General features: G+C 38.4%; 1 protein-coding gene across 1 annotated transcript in view; it reads left to right on the top strand.

Annotated features, from left to right (window-relative positions):
- The first annotated feature begins 101 nt into the window (after positions 1–101).
- Positions 102–18,878, top strand: part of SLC38A6 (solute carrier family 38 member 6) — a 61,325-nt gene continuing 42,548 nt past the window's right edge. The window contains exons 1-3 of the mRNA XM_054567466.1: positions 102–283; positions 1,352–1,482; positions 4,410–4,483. Coding sequence (XP_054423441.1) covers positions 173–283; positions 1,352–1,482; positions 4,410–4,483 — 316 coding nt within the window. The 5' untranslated portion in view covers positions 102–172. The remainder of the gene's footprint in view (positions 284–1,351; positions 1,483–4,409; positions 4,484–18,878) is intronic.

Below are 18,878 nucleotides of genomic sequence, written 5' to 3'. Positions count from 1 at the left end.
TCGCCGCCGACGAGTAGCGTCATCAGATCGCGTCTATTCCCTCCTTTCTTTCCCGCCCCTTTACTGGATCCCGGAAGGACCGGGCCCTCAGCTCCGCCTCTGGCGTGATTTAGCGACGAGAGGGCAGGGGTAGTACCTCGCAGATGGACGTGGTAGTCGGCCAGCGAGCAGTATGCAGGCGCCCTGGGGGGTCATCAACGTCGAGTCGGGCTGGTACCTCTCTTCCCAGCAGCCGGAGGAGGCAGAGGCGGAGGCGGAAGAGTTGAGCCCGTTGCTAAGCAACGTAAGTTGGCTTCGCTAGCTTCTCGCCGCGGACCATCACCCGGCTCCCGTGAAGTGCCTGACAATTAAGATTGGGAAAAGAAGAGGGATGGCACGCGGAGAGGGGCATGAGGCATGGGGCCCAAAAGCAGCAGCCGAGGTTCAGAGGCGATTCGGCGGAGTTAATAAATGTGATAGTAGCCTAACGTGCTTAGCTGACTTAACGGTGCAGGAAGCCTCAGGTGGAACAGGTGCAGCGGGATACACGACTGGAGGAGCAGCCCTAGGGTTATGTAGATTACTGCTGCTTGTTGATATCTTTGTCAGCTTCCTGTTTCCTCCACCAGTGTTGTGAGATTTTTCCAAGAGTCACAAAATTTTTCTTTCCTCGACTTAGTCATTGGGACTCTGTAAACATCTTAATAAGGAAATCCTTAGCGGTGAAGGAGTGGAGGTGGCCCAGCAATAAGCACATAACTTTTTTCCTGACCCTAAAACCTGTGCAAATCGGCAATCGACTTTTTAACTCAAGTCCCTGGACGGTATCAAATCTAGGACCTTGTTCCCAAATGCTATTTTGGGAGAGGGTGTTTTTAGGTATATCCTCACCGGAGCAACATGAATTGCTGATTATACCGCCATTCAAGGTATTACCATCCTTTCTGTTGGGCCGACTTAATTCTTTAAGCATATAAATAGAAATTAGTGTTGCAGTACTAGTAATTGGAGAGCAACGGCTGGGTACAGCAGCCTCAAGGTGACTCAGGGACTCCTTAGTAATCACATGAGCTGAGGCCATCTGACTGCTCGCCCTCCCCTCCCCACCCCATTCCTATCCTATCTTAATCTTTTGCAATCACAAGATCCTGTACTGGTGGAGATGATTTTCCCAGGAAACTATATTCCTTGAGCTGTACTAGTGGGAGGTGAGAAGGGAAGGAAGGGAAACCAACCAGTGTTGGTCGAGCAACTCATGTGTCACACAGTGCCTGTAGTTTGCAGATTTTTCTCCATACCTGCCTGTCATTTCTTCATGAAACTCGAATTCACTGTCCAAACATTTAACACTATGAAATTTGTGTGTTTACAGGAACTTCACAGACAGGGATCCCTAGGTGTTTCATATATTTTCTCAGTGTTTAATTTGGTGAATGCCATCATGGGAAGTGGCATCCTTGGCTTAGCTTATGTTATGGCTCATACTGGTATCCTTGGATTTAGGTGAGTTTTCTTCTTATTTTACCATTACTTTTTCTTTTCCATTTTGATAGTAAAATGAGAAAAATGAGATACATTCTAGAGCTGGTGTTAAACAATTTCTAGTTATATTATTTCTGGGGTATTAGCATTTTCCTGCTAGTCTTATATTATTGCTAGTCTGTAGCTTGGATGGCTTCTATATAGGTAATTTGCACATTTTTATCCAAAAATGTGGCTAGTTTTTAAAAATGAAAACTTGATCCACACCCATTTATAACCTTAAGGAGCGACTTATTTGTTTTGTCAAGTTGGCCTAAGTGAATTGAAATTTATCAGCCATGCAGATTACTTATAAATAACAACTTTGTGAGTGTAAGTAAAGCACATTATCTTTTATTTCTGTATGACTCCTCCTGTCCTCCCACTGTTAAGTAGTCTTATTTTCCTTTCTGAGTCCAGACGTGTTCTCTAATAGGAAAAATAGAGACATTTATTGAAGAAGATATGAGATACAAGAAACACATTACATAGAACAATGACACTTCAGTCCCCTTAAAAGTAGGCACTTTGGGACCTCACACAGTTCTCCCAGTCACCATCAGCTAGCTGCCCTGTCATATTTTCCTAAATCTCACCAATAGTTTGAAGTCTCTTCCCTTTCAAAGTTGATTTTAGTTTTGTGAAAATCCAGAAGTTGCAGGGCATCAAATCTGGGCTGTAGGGAGGCTGAGTCACCTGGGTGATCTGATATTTCACCAAAACACTCTGTACAAGATGAGGTGTGTGAGTTGGCGCCTTGTCATGATGAAGCTGCCAGTTACCAGTTGTCCATAACTGTGGCCTTCTGTACCATTCAAATAGTTTCTGTGGAGGAATGTTCAAGTTTAACGCAAAATTTGATGCAGATTCATTGCTCTACTTGCTTAGTCATTTTGAATGTGACAGCCACACAGTACACATGCTCACTCAACCACATCTACCACCCCCACTGAGTAGTACAGTGAAGTCATCATTGTTCACACATGTACATTCCAGTCCACTCTCCTTGGCTGCCAGATTACATCAATGTTATGCAAACCATTTTTGTTATATTAGCAGTGGCTGGACTTTTTCCAGAGAGACCGTGTGTGTGTGTGTGTGTGTGTGTGTGTGTGTGTGTAATTATTCCTCACCTGAGGATATGTTTTTACTGATTATTATTATTTTTTTTAGAGAGAGAAAGAGAGAAACATCGATTGATTACCTCCTATATGCACCCCAACTGGGGATTGAACCTGCGACCTAGGTATGTGCCCTGACTGGGGATCAAACCTGCAACCTTTTGATGTATGGAATGATGCTCCAACCAACTGAGCCACCCAGCCAGGGCTGTGCCTATTTCTTTTCATCTTTCAAGACTCTGCTCATATGCCAATTTGCCCAAAACAAAAAAACATTCCTGGCTTCTCTATGTTCCCATAGTACTTTGTATATTCATTTTGTTATTATCATGTAATACAATGATTTCTTTGCAAGTTAGTGTCCCCACTGAACTCTGAAATCCCTTAGAACTGAATCTTACCTTTAGCATCTAACACCATGGCTAAAAGAATGTACAAGTTTATTTTGTCAGTAGAAGCAGACCTATTTTACAAGGAAATTTAAAATACACAGTCTCATTTAGCTTTTTTAAATTACTTTTTAAAAAAATAAAAAATTTTTTCAAATTATAAGAGAAAGTTTATTTATAAAGTTGCAGGAGTAGTAGAAGGGAGCCAGCTGCGTTGGGTAGACTTAGGGAACAAGTGACAGAGGCAGTAGGAGGGCCCTTGGAGCTTGGGAGAGAGAAGGCGAAGCTAACCCGCCTGGGGGAAGGTGAGGGGGAAGAGAAGGGGCCTTGGTTTTTTTTGTATTTTGAATTTCTTGATAAGCAAACCAACTTTTAAGTAACTCAATTTGCTTTTATTATGGGACATATTCACAAACTTTCCTAATTTTAAAGCTTTAAAACCATGTGTGACACCTTAGGCAAGACATAATCAAAGAGCTTAATTTTTGGTTCCCTTTGAAAAGTCACGTTTTATACTCCATGGTGTTACGTGCAGATGCATACCACTGAAAGTGTGCTCACTGAATCATAGCACACATCGCACTTCCCATCTGGTGACGCCAAATTGTTGTTTTGTGAGGTCTGTGATATTAGTTTACTGACAAGTGTACTTTAAACCTCTCAGTTTTGCTGCTTATTGAATATTAGCAAGTATTAAATGGACCACAAAGATAGAATTTCTTTAAGTATTGGGACACTCCACTGGGGACAGCTTTGTAGAAGTTTACTCTGTCAAGTGTCTTCCTGAGGATAAGTAGGGGATTGCACCGGGGGTTTCTTTTCACATTATTGGTGACAGGACCCCAATTCCTACATTGTTTGTATATTTTTCAAATTGTGTCGTTAGAAGTGTGTTCACTCCATTTGGGGAGGGGATGTTGGTGAGTATGTGTGTGTTTAATAGATAATAGGGAATTCAGTCTTAATTCAATATCATAAATAAAAGACATGATAGGGAGCTACACATTCTAAGGGGAGGGATGGAGGGAAGTAGAAAGAAGACAATGAGATTTCACAGCTAAAACTTTGTTTAGACTTAGAATAGGAAAATAGTCAAAAAAGGGGAACACGGCAAGATTACTGAATGGTGAAGCAGCAGTCAGCAGATGAGTGCCGAAAGAGGAAATTTGTTTTTATTTTAAATAAAGCTTTTTCTTGCTGATTTCTTTTTTGAGTTTAAAGCAGTATATTTTCATTTAAATAAAATTTGGTAAATACAGAAAAGTATCTTCTTACTTTCTTTAATGACCGTAATCCAACTAGTCAAAGACAGTCCCTATGAGCATTTAAGTGTGAAAAAAGTTTGCGGTTGTAATGAGGTACCATTAAAAAAATTTTTGTGTATTCTTTTATATTTTAGTTTCTTGTTGCTGATAGTTGCTCTCCTGGCTTCTTTCTCAATTCATCTCCTGCTTAGTATGTGTATTCAGACAGGTGAGTGAAAATATACTGATTCACTTATGAAGCAGCCCCTTGAAATTGAATCGATGTACAAGATTGGATGTCTCAAACCTAATTTCCAGTGGGCATTAACATTAGGTAGGGCGGTTGAAATAGAGAATTTCAAAAGGCCAGGATATATAGAGTCGATTATATTGGAGAAAATCTAAGGACAGGGTGGGAGGAGGAAACTAACCTTCTTACCTGCCGTTCTGCACAACTCAACATAGTTTTCTGGGTTAGAGTTTGTTGGGGGAAGAACCAGAAAGAAGTTCAAAGGATCCAAATCTCTGTAGTCTCTTTGTCTTTGGGTTAGGTCAGTCATGACGCCAGAATCATGAGTTTAGTATCTATGTGGGTGAGTGTACTTTGTTCTAGCTGGTTTTGTAGTTCTCAGACTTTAAGAAGCATGAGAGATACATAAAATAAATAAAAATGGAATTATTCTGGCTGAAACAAGTGAGAGACACCCAAAGGTATTTTGTGAGAGTTTTAAGACTCTTCAGAATCCACAGCTCCAGTCTATTCCTAAAATCTGTCTATGCTTCAGACACACCTGCATGTCTTTTTATAAACAGACATTTGCAAGCCTCAGGGATTCTAATTCCAAGAATCTGAGGTGGGATTTAGAAATATATTTCTAACAAGTCCTCCAGGTGATCCTTCTGCAAAACTGGTTTATGATCCATAGTTTAGAACTGTGACTGTGCCAATGCTTTTGGCCACCCAGCCTGCAGTGTACACCCCTGCTTTCTAGGGAAGGTGCGGACATATAAAAATACTAGGAAACAACGCAAATGTCAATCTCAAAGTAATCAGTTGTTCATAACAGCACTCTACATGGAAGAATAATACCATTAAAAGAATTGTAGTTGTACATCTCCTGCAACTTGACTAGAATTTTTATGACATGTTTTGAAATTTTGATTCTTTTTCTGAAAAAATTCTTTTTACTTAATTGTGATAGTTATCTACACTTTAATAAGTTATTTTATTATGGATTTTACCAAAAAGATTAATGCCTTAATCAATTATGTGAGAATTATGTTTTCACTAACTAAAACTTTTATTTAATTTTAAATTAATTAAAATTAATTATAATTACTTGGGAGTAACATTTAGTTTATGATTAGCAAGTACGGCTAAATATATGGTTCTCCTTCAGTTCATCTATATTTAATTTTCAAATTCTGATACTGTTGTTCTTTTCTGTAACTTTGAGGTATATAAAGTGAAAACCCCCAGTTTTCTTTTTCTTTGACTTTGGTAGCTTACTTGGTCTATGAACTAACTTCTTTGTGATTCTTCATACACACTGATGCACCTGTCTTTTGTTGATTGAATTCCTTCAGTTACTGTAAAATTCTCTGGAAGGTAGGCTTTTATAAAATACTGTATACTGGAGAATAGCATGTAGATAAATATTGTCCTCAGTTTACTGAACTATCATAAAGGAGTATTGTGCTTAGATAGAATTCATTGGTCAGAGAAAGGACTATATAAGTCTTTACAAAATAACTTCTTCACTTGCTTGCCTGGAGGTTAAGAGGTGAAGAGAAAGTTGTATCTTTAGAAAAATAAAGGACTTTTTCTGCTATTTTGAAATTCTGCTATTTTAGATTTTATATAAGGTTTGGGGCCTATCAGGACTTCTCCTGGGAGCTGACGTAGCATATAATGTACTTTGCCCTTTCCCGCCTTAGTTTTTCGTCTATGAAATGGTAATGAGAATACTTTCCTCTTGGGCTTGTTGTGAGAATGAAATAAAATAATGTATATAAAATGGCAGGTCCTTGGTAAATATTAACTTTTATCATATGAGTTCTCATTGAAAGAAAACCCTTATTTCCCACACTGCTGTCTGAAAAATAGTTGGCTCATTGTGATTCTTTGGGAAAATTTCTGCTCTGGGAATAAACTCAAAGTTCCCCATCTCTGGTTTCTGCACCCTTATCTCCAGGAGGGGATGAGAGTTTTAGGACTTGCATGCTTCTGGTCAAATCCCTGCTCCCAATCCTCAGCCCCCACTACTCACTTCATTGTTACTATTGTTTGCCTTGAGATCATTTCAATTAATTTCATTATACCATTTATCTCATTTTATATCAGTCACTTCAAGAATCCTAGGTTGTCCTTCATTTTTTAGAGACTCATCCCATCTGGCTCTGTCAACCATATTCTATCCTCACCCCTGCCCCTCCCAAACTCCTAAAACTCTTCCACCTTGCTCTCTGGAACTCATGGTCGATCAGCAGCAAAATCCCTGTGTCCTCAACTCTTCTCTAAGCATTTCCTTCACTTTCTTACTTTAAGAGAACCTAAATCTTTTCCAAGAACACCACAGTCGTCTCAAGTAGCCACTCTTTTCTCTTCCATGTCTGTCGTACTGATCTGAAGATGGCCTTCAAAAATCTTGGGGAGAATGATTTCACTATAGAATTCTATACCCAGCCAAATTATCATTTAAATGTGAAGGTAAAATAATGACATTTTCACAGAAGCAAGGACTCAAAAATTATCCCCCATACACACTTACTTAGCGATGAAAGATGCCATTTACCAAAATTAAAAGAGTAGCAAAGAAACAGGAAATCTAGCCCAGGAGAGAAGTAAAGGGAATTTCCAGGAGCAGCACATCCAAGAGCCACCTCCAGGTGGGAGTGGTTCTTCTTACAAAGGCACAGTTGGCCCTCTGGTCCAAGCTTGGCCTCAGGGTTGGGTTGGGATGGACACTCAGGAAACCCTTTTCTTTTTCTTCTTCCTGAAGGGAATGCCTTTCTCATTTGTCTGTCTAGCTCTAATTTTCCCTAACAGTACCTGAGAAGGTTAGCATCAGACCTGGCTGTTAATAAAGTACTAAGAATCAAATAGTGGGAGATAGAAACAAGGTATTATCAAGGGGAATAAAATAAAGAAGCAGGCTAAGGAATGTAGGAGTTAGAATTGAGAGGAACTCATTTCTGACTGCCTGTGGAAAGTGATGGAGAAGGAGATGTCTATGGTTATCTCGCCGAGGTTTCTGGTGTGGCCACTGGTGTCATTAATGGAGACAAGAACTCAGCAGAAGGTGTTGGTTCAAAGGAAAAATGAGCTCACATTTGGATATGCGGACTTTGATGTATATCTAGATGGTCAGGTCCGAGAACTAAAGCCCAGGATAGAGGTTCATATATTTATCCAATACTCTTTTATTTACAGAGATAAGTAAGACTTGTTGCCCTGAAAAAGCATAAAGCATAATAGAGGAGACAGATGCATAGTATATAATTTATAATGTAGTTTGATAAGTGTAACAATTTAAATATGTGCAAGGTACAGTGATAACTAAGAGTGGGGAATGATTCGCCTTTAAGACCAGGGAGTGAGGGTCAGTATTACTGGAGGACTGAGCTAACAAGGACTTTGACTAGCAGACAAGGCAAGAGAGAATATCCAGCATCTACAAAGGTACAGAGGCAAATACTGCATATTTTACTTAAGGTACAAAAAATAGTTTACTGCATAATGTACAAAGAAGAAAATGAAACTGAAGAGACAGAGAAGTGTCAGATCCTAAATAATTTGGAGGATTTTTTAAAAATTATTTGTTTATTTTTAGAGAGATGGGAAGGGAGGGAGAAAGAGAGGGAGAGAAACATTGATGTGTGAGAGAGAACATCAACCGGTTGCCTCTTGCACGCCCCCAACTGGGGACCTGGCTGGCAAACCCAGGCATGTGCCCAGATTGGCAACCTTTTGGTTAACAGGCGCTCAAGCCACTGAGCCACATGTGCCAGGGCAAGAATTTGGAGATTTTGTTGAAACAGTGAGAAGGCACTGAGGTGTTTGAAAAGAGTCAAGATAGTTACTGAAATTTACCACTTGTTACCTACAAAGAGAATTTTGGTCCTTCCTGGAGCTCACTGAGAAAGAGGACATAGTCCCCTAGCTTCCTCCTCCTAAAATAAGTTATGATTCTTTTATAAGTATTTTAAGTTTTAATAATGATGGAAAAATAAACAATAAAATGGTCCCTTGTGCTCTGCGTTTTGTTTTTTTTTCTTAAACCCTCTTGAGCAGTGATTCTCAACACCATCCATCACAAAACCCCAGATAGATAGATAGATAGATAGATAGATAGATAGATAGATAGATCGATAGATCGATAGATAGATAAATTCTAGCCCTGGCTGGTGTGGCTCAGTGGATTGAGTGCCAGCCTGTGAACCAAAAGGTCACCGGTTCAATTCCTAGTCAGGGCACATACCTGTGTTTTGGGCCAAGTGCCCAATTGGGGCTGTATTAAGAGGCAACCAATCTCTCGCACATGGATGCTTCTCTCCCTCTCTTTTTCCCTTCCTCTTCCTCTCTAAAAATAATAAATAAAATCTTAAAAAAATATTCTAGATGCTCCCTTCACTATCTGAAATGAAATCCCTAGAGGTACTATAACCTACCTGTGATAGGCTACAAATGGCCCCCCAAAGATATCCATATCCCAATTCCTGGAGCTTGTAAACGTTAACATATGTGGTGAAGAAGGACTTTGCAGGTGTGATTAAGTTAAGAATATTGAGATGGGGAGATTATCCTGGTGGACTCCAAATGCAGTCCTGTGCATCGTGGGAGGAGATCACAGGGAGAAGAGAAGAAGGCATTGTGACCACAGAACCAGAGGTATGGACACAAATCAAGGCGTGCTAGGAGTCACCAGAAGCTGGAAAAGACAAGGAACGGGGAGGGAGCACAGCCTTGTTGATACCCTGATTTTGACCCACTGAAGCTAGACTTCTAGAACTGTGATGGAATAAATTTCTTATTTAAGCCACCAAGTTTGTAATGATATGTTACGGCAACCATAGGAAACTAACTACTACTTACACATTATATCATGCCATACAGTAAAATAAAGGAGAGCCAAAACCAAAGTAAATGCTGTTGGTTATGTGATTTTCCTAAATGGTGAACAATTTTTGACAAAGTTACAAAAAAAACAAAATATACATTTACATGGTAATTGTATTCCTTGAAAATTTAGTGTATATTCATACAATTAACCGTTGTTTTCTCAGCATCTACCAAACTGTGCCTAAAACACAGGCGGTATTTAATAAAAGCTGGATACATGGATGATAATGAATGGATGGGTGTATTGGAGCTACAGAGAGATTCTATTTTAAAGGTTCTAAAATCAACATGCAGGCAAAAATTATGTATAATCAAAGTTACCTTTGAAAATTTCCTATATAGTTTAAAAAATTGAGTTTTCAACATTTACATGACATGCTGGACACTAACATACCATTTCTCAATAAAGAGGCCTTTTTTTTTTTTTTTTTTTTTTTTTTGAGCATTGGTCTGGGCACCATATAAAGGATATGGATTGCTTCAGGTCATGATGAGTCCCATTCAGTGCTGCAAGATGCTCTTACTATGAGGGCACATGAGAGCGGAACCAACTAAAAGAATGTAGGTTCATTTTTCATCTCTGTTCACTGTGAGCATTTGCTTATTGTTTGGAATGATAGCTGTCCAAATTTTATTTTCATCTCTTTCTTCTTGTCATCAGAACTTATGTCTGATCAGAGTTCAGTAGACCCACAATTGAAATAAGTGGGCTGATTATGTGACTCCATCTTCAGTGGGTTGGTGTTCTTGTCACGTTCTTTTGCTAATGAGCAGTTCTCAGCTGAGCTTGATTTTTCTCCTCCAGGTGCATTTGGCAATGTCTAGGGACATTTCTGGTTGTCACAGGTCTACTGGCAACTAGAGAATAAAGGCCAGGGATGCTGCTAACCACCCTGCAGTGCACAGGACAACCCTCCACTGCAAATAATTATCCAAACCAGAAATGTTAGCACTGGCAAGGCTCAAAAACCCTGGGATAGATTATGTGTGTGCTCTGTTCACATAGTGAGTCCTTAGTATTGTTTGTCTTGACATTAACGTAGAGCTGCTTGTAACAGAAACCAAATGTGGTGCTGGGCTGAAGGGAAAGGGTGGGTGCGAATCTCTATAGGACTAAACGTTTTTAAGTTAATCTATTTTTTAAAAGTAATATGTGGTCACACACACGTGTGCACGTGTGTACATGTGTGTACCCTTGTGCAGGAGGACTCTTAGAGCATTTTCCTATCCACTCTTTTTTCCCACTTGTAGTATCATTTCCCAGAGTTGGCAACATTTAATAGTTTCTGCTTTGTAATTCTTCTCGTATTACCTTCCTAAGCCTAAATAATATTCTTCCACTTTTATTTATTGATTTAAGAGATTATCTGTTGCCCTGACAGGTGTGGCTCAGTTGGTGGGGCCTTGTCCCGCACAGGGAAAGGTCACAGGTTTGCTTCCCAGTCAGGGCACACGCCTGCGTTGCAGGTTCTGGTGGGGGTGCATGCGAGAGGCAAGCGACCATTGTTTGTCTCTCCCGTCGGTGTTTCTCCGCCTCACTTCTCCCTCCCTTCCCCTCTCTCTAAAAATAAGTAAATAAAATCTTTTTAAAAATAGATTCACTTTCAACATTTTATTACGAACGGTCAGGTTTTAGCTTGGGTGCGCTAATCCTCGTTTTCCCTTTCTAATTTTCATTAGTTTGTATTCAATTTCACTGCTCACTTTGAACTCTAAATAACACATTAAATCTTCATTTTTGTTCCAGGTACTTTAGGTCGTATCTCTTGCCTCTCTGCTGTCTGCGGTGTCAGTGCTCCCAGCGCTTCTCTCACCTGCCTCCTTCCTAGTTCCTACAGTCTGTCTGCTGTGCTCTTACCGTCAAGGTTGACAACATTTACTTTGTTTTGCAATCACATTAAAGTTGTTCTTGTTTTATCTGTAAGTTGGGTCTAAAAGCTAAAAACTAATGAATAGCATTTATAGGGTATGACTATGTAAATATTGTTCACTTCAGAGCCAAGGTATATTGGGACACCAGGACTCTTCATGCATGCGCTATGCAGCCTCTGTGCCATTTGAAAGGAGACTACTCCTAATATTCCAGTATTTTCTTTTTACTGCATTGAGTTCTCTAAAATGTGCCACATTTAGTTAAAAAACGGACATTTAAGTACATATTAAGATGAGAAGTGGCAATGTAATTGCATAGTAGACATTCAATAAATGAATGACCTGCATGACACTATTAGGGAGAAAAAAAGGTGAGAGGAAATGATGGAAAACACAAGAAAGAAAGGATTTCAAAATAATAAGAGTGCATTCCAAATGGCCAGTTTTCTGAGAGTTGAACTGTATTTGAGTAACTCATGTCCCTCAATCCAGATCCAAAGATAATATTGCTGCTGCTGAAACTTGGGCTTTGTACTGTAACCACAGTTTATTAATTGTCCTATTTCATTGAGGAAAAAATGCAAAGCAGACAGAACACTGGAATAACTAGCTGGAAATATTCCACTACTTCATGGGAATCAGCTTTCCAAACGATTGCTGTGAAGGCCAAAGTCTCAGTCTAGCCAAAATAGCACTAGAGTGTGCCTTGATTGTACATTAAAGAAGAAATTTTTCCCCAATTTACTTCATTAGGATTTACAGCCTTTCTGTCCCCTCAAAAATAAAACATTGATTTCTTTAATATCAAAAAATAATTTCCTAAAATAGATCACTTATGGCTGCTTTCAGTTATTTATTTAAGGAGAATTGTGCCAAGTGCTGCTTTTATGAAGTCCTGTAAAAGATTGAATGAATTTCATAATTTTCATAATTAATGCTATTCCTATTCTGTAGGAATATGCTATTAATGTGCCTGGTCATCACCATATCTTATTTTGATATCTCTCAAAACATCTTTCACTTTATAAAAAAATATTAAAACATTGATCACAAGAAAGAGCAGCAAAAATATCCCTTATTAGTAGACAAAGTTACACTTAAATTACTTAACACCAGAGAAATTAAAAACTGCAGCTTAAATAAATTCTATTAGATATTTGGAGGAAACAGTACTATTCAACTGATACGGGTTTTAAAAGTAAAGTTTAGCCACTCCATTATAGTCCTTACTGAATATTTGAATTCCCCCTCCCCCCAAAAAAGGTAGAAAGAGACTACACCACTATTTGTTTCTAATTTGTTGCACTCTTTTTGTGTTTTGTTTCATAAATCATATTTGAATTCTATTTTTTATTTTCTATTAACATTTTCATGTTATTATAAACATAGTTTATATAAACATATATAAACATAGTTTATTATATAAACATACCTACCATAATTTACTTAACCACCTTACCGTGGTAGAGCACTTACGTAGTTTTTTATTTTCAGTGTAAGTAATGCATGATAAGTATCTTTGCATATTAATGATTTCTCTGATTTTTGTCTTATTTACTAAGGTGCAAGCTCCTAGTGGTCAATTGTTACAAATATTTTAAAAACCCATTTTTCAAACTGAAGTCTAAAAGTCCATACCAGTTGATACTGTTTCCAGCATCTTAATTGCCCAAATGACAACATTTTAGAAGTATTTCACTAGTGTTATTTTGGTTTATATGTTGAGATGGTCCAGAAAACCGTTAAAAAGTGAGTATTATATGGAGATAAAGCATTTGTGTACATATTTTAGTAAAGCCACTGTTAAGCCAGAAGCCATCATTCATAGTCATGATGTCTCAGATATGGAAAAGTGCTTTTAGTTTTGCAACATAAAAGAAGTATGGCAATACTGACAAAACTGAATGACTAGCCAGACATGCTGACTTGAAAGATAAGAGTTAGGATTTGGACATTGTGCTCAGTCTCCACTTAAAAGTCTAAGCCCTTTTGACTCTAAATGTGGGAGTATGCTGTACTTAGAGATAACTTTTTAAATTTTTAAATTTTTAAGTATATTTTATTGATTATGTTATTACAGTTGTCCCAGTTTTTTCTCCTCTTAATTCCCCCCCCCCCAACTTGCACCCCCCTCCCACCAGCAGCACCCTCCCTCCTGCCTGCCTTAGTTCATGTCCATGGGTTGAATGTGTAAGTTCTTTGGCTTCTCCATTTCCTGTACTATTCTTAACTTCCCCCTGCCTATTTTGTACCTACCAGTTATGCTTCTTATTCCGTGTACCTTTTCCCCATTCTTCCCCGTCCTCCCCGCACTTCTTCCCACAGATAACCCTCCATGTGATCTCCATTTCTGTGATTCTTTTCCTGTTCTAGTTGCTTGTTTAGTGTGTTTTTGTTTTAGGTTCAGATGTTGATAGTTGTGAGTTTGTTGTCATTTTACTGTTCATAGTTTTGATCTTATTTTTCTTAGATAAGTCCCTTTAACATTTCATATGATAAGGGCTTGGTGATGATGAACTTCTTTAACTTTACCTTATCTGGGAAGCACTTTATCTGCCCTTCCTTTCTAAATGATAGCTTTGCTGGAGAGAGTAATCTTGGGTGTAGGTCCCTGGCTTTTATGACTTTGAATACTTCCTTTCAGCCCCTTCTTGCCTACAAGGTTTCTTTTGAGAAATCAGCTGATAGTCTTATGGGAATTTCTTTGTAGGTAACTGTCTCTTTTCTCTTGCTGCTTTTAAGATTCTCTCCTTATCTTTAATCTTGGGTATTGTAATTATGATGTGCCTTGATGTGTGATTCCTTGGTTCCGATTTCTTTGGGACTCTTTGAGCTTCCTGGACTTCTTAGAAGTCTATTTCCTTGGCCAGATTGGGTAAGTTTTCTTTCATTATTTTTTCAAATACATTTTCAGTTTCTTGCTCTTCCTCTTCTCCTTCTGGCACCCCTATGATTTGGATGTTGGAATATTTAAAGTTGCTCCAGAGGTTCCTAAGCCTCTACTCATTTTTTTTTAATTCTTGTTTCTTCATCCTGTTCTGGTTGAATGTTTATTTCTTCCTCCTTCAAATAGTTGATTTGAGTCCCATTTTCCTTCCCTTCGCTATTGGTTCCCTGTATGTTTTTCTTTATTTCATTTTGCATAGCCTTCACTTTTTCCTCTATTTTGCAACCATACTCAACCATTTCTGTGAGCATCCTGATTACCAGTGTTTTGAACTCTGTATCTGATAGGCTGGCTATCTCTTCGTCACTTAGTTCTTTTTCTGGAGTTTTGATCTGTCCTTTTATTTGGGCCATACTCCTTTGTCTCTGTGCACCTGTAACATTGTAAGGGGCAGAGCCTTCGGTATTCACCAGAGTGGGGCAATGCATGTCGCTGCTTTGTGACACTGTATGTGGGGGAGGGGTCCGAGGGGGAACAATGCCACTTGCTTGGCTCTTGCTGGCTTTCAGTCACTTCTCTCACTCCCAACAAGCAAATTGGGCCCTTCTGGGGCTGATTTTCTGGTGGGTAGTTTTGTGTATGTTCTAGGACCCTGTGGGTCTCTCCAGTGAACTCCTCTGTGAGGCTGGGAGTTTCTCCCACTGCTGCATCCCCCACAAGCTTTTACAGCCAGAGGTTTTGTGGCTTTCTTTTCCTGCACTGGAACCCTGGGATGCGCGGTCTGTCTTGCTCCCCTGTTGTTCTCCCTGTTTATTTGCATGCTAATGTGAGACCATCATCCACCCCCTCACCCACTGGGTCCTCCAGCCACTGCCTTGCCATGCGCGTCCTCTCTGCCTGGCTGCACATCTCCACCCCTCCAACCGGTCTGGATGAATGTTTCTTCTTTAACTCCCTGGTTGTTGGACTTTTATACAGTTCAATTTTCTGGCAGTTCTGGTTGTTTTTTGTTTTTAAATTTGTTGTCCTTCTTTTGGTCTTGTGAGGAGGCAAAGTGTATCTACCTACACCTCGATCTTGGCTGGAAGTCAAAGATAACTGTTTAAAAAAGATTTTATTTATTTTTAGAGAGAGGGGAAAGAGGGAGGAAGAGAGGAAGAGAAACATTGACTGGTTGCCTCTTGCACACCCCCAACTGGGGACCTGATCTGCAACCCAGACATGTGCCCCAATTGGGAATCAAACCAGTGATTCTTCAGTTTGCAGGCCTATGCTCAATCCACTGAGCCACATCGGCCAGGGCTGTAGATAACTTTTATAAAATTAGAAGTAATAGAGAGCAATTTGAGATGGCTAAAACGTGTGCCACTGTTGTCAGAAGTTGTAATTACAACTATCCTCATAATACTGTTGGTTTGATTGTATTTTCTGGAATAATAAAGGTTGTGTTGTAATTGAAAATTAAGAATAAATGTTTAATTTATTTAAATTGATACAACTTAAATACCAATTTCTTTGGAATCTTTTAATACGATTTTTGCTTTTGGGAAAGTTATTTGCTTTTCATGTGTACTAAATATACAATCTATACTTGTTTATGCTGCTTAAAAATAAACCCTAGTTAAACATTTTGATGAGTATTATCTTGATAACTTGCTCACCAACTGAGAAATTGATGCAAAATGGGCCATTTAAAAAGCAAGTTATTTGAACAAAACAGAAATAGACTCATAGACATAGAGAACAAACTGGTGGTTGACAGAGGGGAGGGGAATGGCCAGGTGGGTGAAACAGGTAAAGAGGAATAAGAGGTCACAAACTTCAGTTAAAGAATAAATAAATCATGGGGATGTGATGTATAGCATGGGGAATATAGTCCTTAATATCGTAATAACTTCATTTGGCAACAGATGGGTACTAGATATATTGTAGTGATCATTTTGTAACGTACAAAAATATTGAATCACTGCATTGTATACCTGAAACTAATATAATGTTGTGTGTCAACTATAATTCAATGAAAAATAAATTAAATTAAATTAAAAATAAAAGCAGGTTATTTGATATGCGATGTCTATCTGGAAAAAGTGCAACCATTGTTAATACAATGGGAACAGTTTGCGCAACATCGATGTGCCCTGGCAGGCAAGGAGAGTGGACTGGGATGCGCATGCATAAACAATGACAACTTCACTGTACTAGTCAGTGAGGGTGGTAGATGCCATTGAGTGAGCATGGGGCAGTAGATACTGTTGAGAGAGCCTGTGTACTGTGTGGCCATCACATTCAAAATGACTAGGCGAGTAGAGCAATGAATCTACATCAGATTTTACATTAAACTTGAACATTCCTCCATGGAAACTACTTGGATGATTCAGAAGGCCACAGCTATGGGCCACTGGTGACTGGGAGGTTCCTCATGACAGCACTCCCGTTCATGCATCATGTCCCGTGCAGAGTTTTTTGATGAAACATCAAATCACCCAGGTGACTCAGTCCCGCTACAGCCCACAATTGGCACCCTGTGACTTCTGGCTTTTCCCAAAAGTGAAATCACCTTTGAAGGGGAAGAGATTTCAGACCACTGGTGAGATTCAGGAAAACAAAGGGGCAGCTGACGGCGATTAGGAGAACTGTGTGAGGTCCCAAGTTGCTTTCCCTGAAGGGGACTGAGGCATTATTGTCCTATGTACAGTGTTTCTTGTATCTTCTTCAATAAATGCTTCTATTTTTCATAGTACATGGCTGGATACTTTCTGGACAGACCTTGTCTCTCTCATATATATATATTCCTGAAGTCTCCTTGCTTTAAATTTTTGGAAGGAAAGTTTTACTTCAGACGGGACAGGCACATTTAACTATAATATAAAAGAGGGATGTTAATAATGAACAATGATGTTTCTTTCATCTCATGCCTCATAGTGACAGATCAGAGACTTTTGGAGACTTGGTTCAGATACACACAATATATAACGAAATTAGCTTCTGATGGCAAATTAGATAGAAGCTAACATTTACAGAATTTTCTGATTTTTAAATATATATGTAAATAAAAAACAAGGCTTTAGAATGTTAAATATAAGGAATTGTGCTCCAAGATAACATTAACACTCAGTTGTGTTTAGAAATATTAAACTAGTAAAGCTTTATTGATTAAAATAACTACTAATTTTTGTGATAACATACTTATGAAAATATGTGCATTTTATATAAAAGAATATCAGTGTTTCCCATAGGATGAAAAAAATTTCATTTCTTGGTTTTGTAATTTTTTAAAATTTTATGTGCTAAAATACTGTTGACCCTGAAACAATTCAGGTTTGAACTGTGTGGGTCCATTTTTACACAGATTTTTTTTTTCCAACAAATATATTGGGAAAGTTTTTGGAGATTGTCTTACTACTGTGAAGCAATTGTATCACTTACACTAGGCTCCTCTTAAGTAATCATATAGCTACTTCTTCATGATGAATGCATGAATTGTTATATGTGTGAATAAATATGAATTTCTTTTTCACATTATCTTTTCATTTTGATGTCTAGTGCTAATAATACATGTAACAACTACAGTCTTTTGTATCATATAAGACAATATTGATGTAGATACTTAAAGACAATTCATCTTGTAAACAGATGACATGAATTTACATATTAATAAATTCACTACAGTACTGTAAATGTATTCTTAGGATTTTCTTATTATTTTTTCTTTAGCTTTATTATAAGAATACAGTATATAATATGTATACAAAAACCCAACTTTTGTTATCAGTAAGGCTTCTAGTTAACAGTAGGATATTAGCAGTTAAGGTTTTGGGGAGCCAAAAGTTATATAGAGAGCCTTGGCTGGTGTAGCTCAGTGGATTGAGTACCAGCCTCTGAACCAAAAGGTTGCTGGTTCGATTCCCAGTCAGGGCATATGTCTGGGTTGTGGCCAGGTCCATAGTTGGGGATATGCGAGAAGCAACTGATCAATGTTTCTCTCCCCCTCTCTCTCCCTCCCTTCCCCTCTTTCTAAAACTAAATAAATCTTAAAAAAGAAAGTTACACCCAGAGTTTTAACTGCCTGGGAGTTGGTGCCCCCACCCCTGTGTTGATCAAGGATTAACTGTATACTTAAAATCTACCTCTGTAGATTATTATTGAAGTCTTTCCTTGTTAAAGCATAAAGTTTCATGCTTAAAATCAAATTATACACCCCAAATTCAAAACTAAATTGTTTCTTGTTCATTGTGTTTAGTAGTATGTGAATAGCTGTATCATACAAAAATTTTGTAAATTCTTTCATCAACTCTTCTAGCAAAGTTAAACTTTTAAATGTATATTTGTCAAGAAAAGTTAATATTTTTGTTGTTGATTATTAAAACTTATTTTTCAGCATTTCACTGTTTTCTTTTTTATTGAATTTCTTGGGGTGACATTGGTTAATAAAATTATATAGATTTCAGGAGTAAAATTCTATAACTCATCATTGGTATATTGTATTGTGTGTTCACCACCCCAAGTCAAGTTTCCTTCCACCCCCATTTGTCCCCCCATACCCTCTTCTGCCTCCCCTCTGGTAATCGCCATGCTGTTATCTGCGTCTGTGAGGGTTCTTTTTCCCTTAATCCCTTCGCCTTTATGCCCCAGTCTCACAACCCCCTCCCCTCTGACATCTGTCAGTCTGTCTCTACCTATGAGTCCGTTTCTATTTTGTTTTTTAGTTTATTTGGTTCATTAGCTTACTTATATGAGTGAGAT

This window comes from Pteronotus mesoamericanus, unplaced genomic scaffold (genome assembly GCF_021234165.1).
Source record: "Pteronotus mesoamericanus isolate MK-2021 breed Mesoamerican mustached bat unplaced genomic scaffold, CSHL_Meso_final contig_182, whole genome shotgun sequence".
Classification (NCBI taxonomy): domain Eukaryota; kingdom Metazoa; phylum Chordata; class Mammalia; order Chiroptera; family Mormoopidae; genus Pteronotus; species Pteronotus mesoamericanus.
This window is presented reverse-complemented; position numbering and strand designations above follow the sequence as displayed.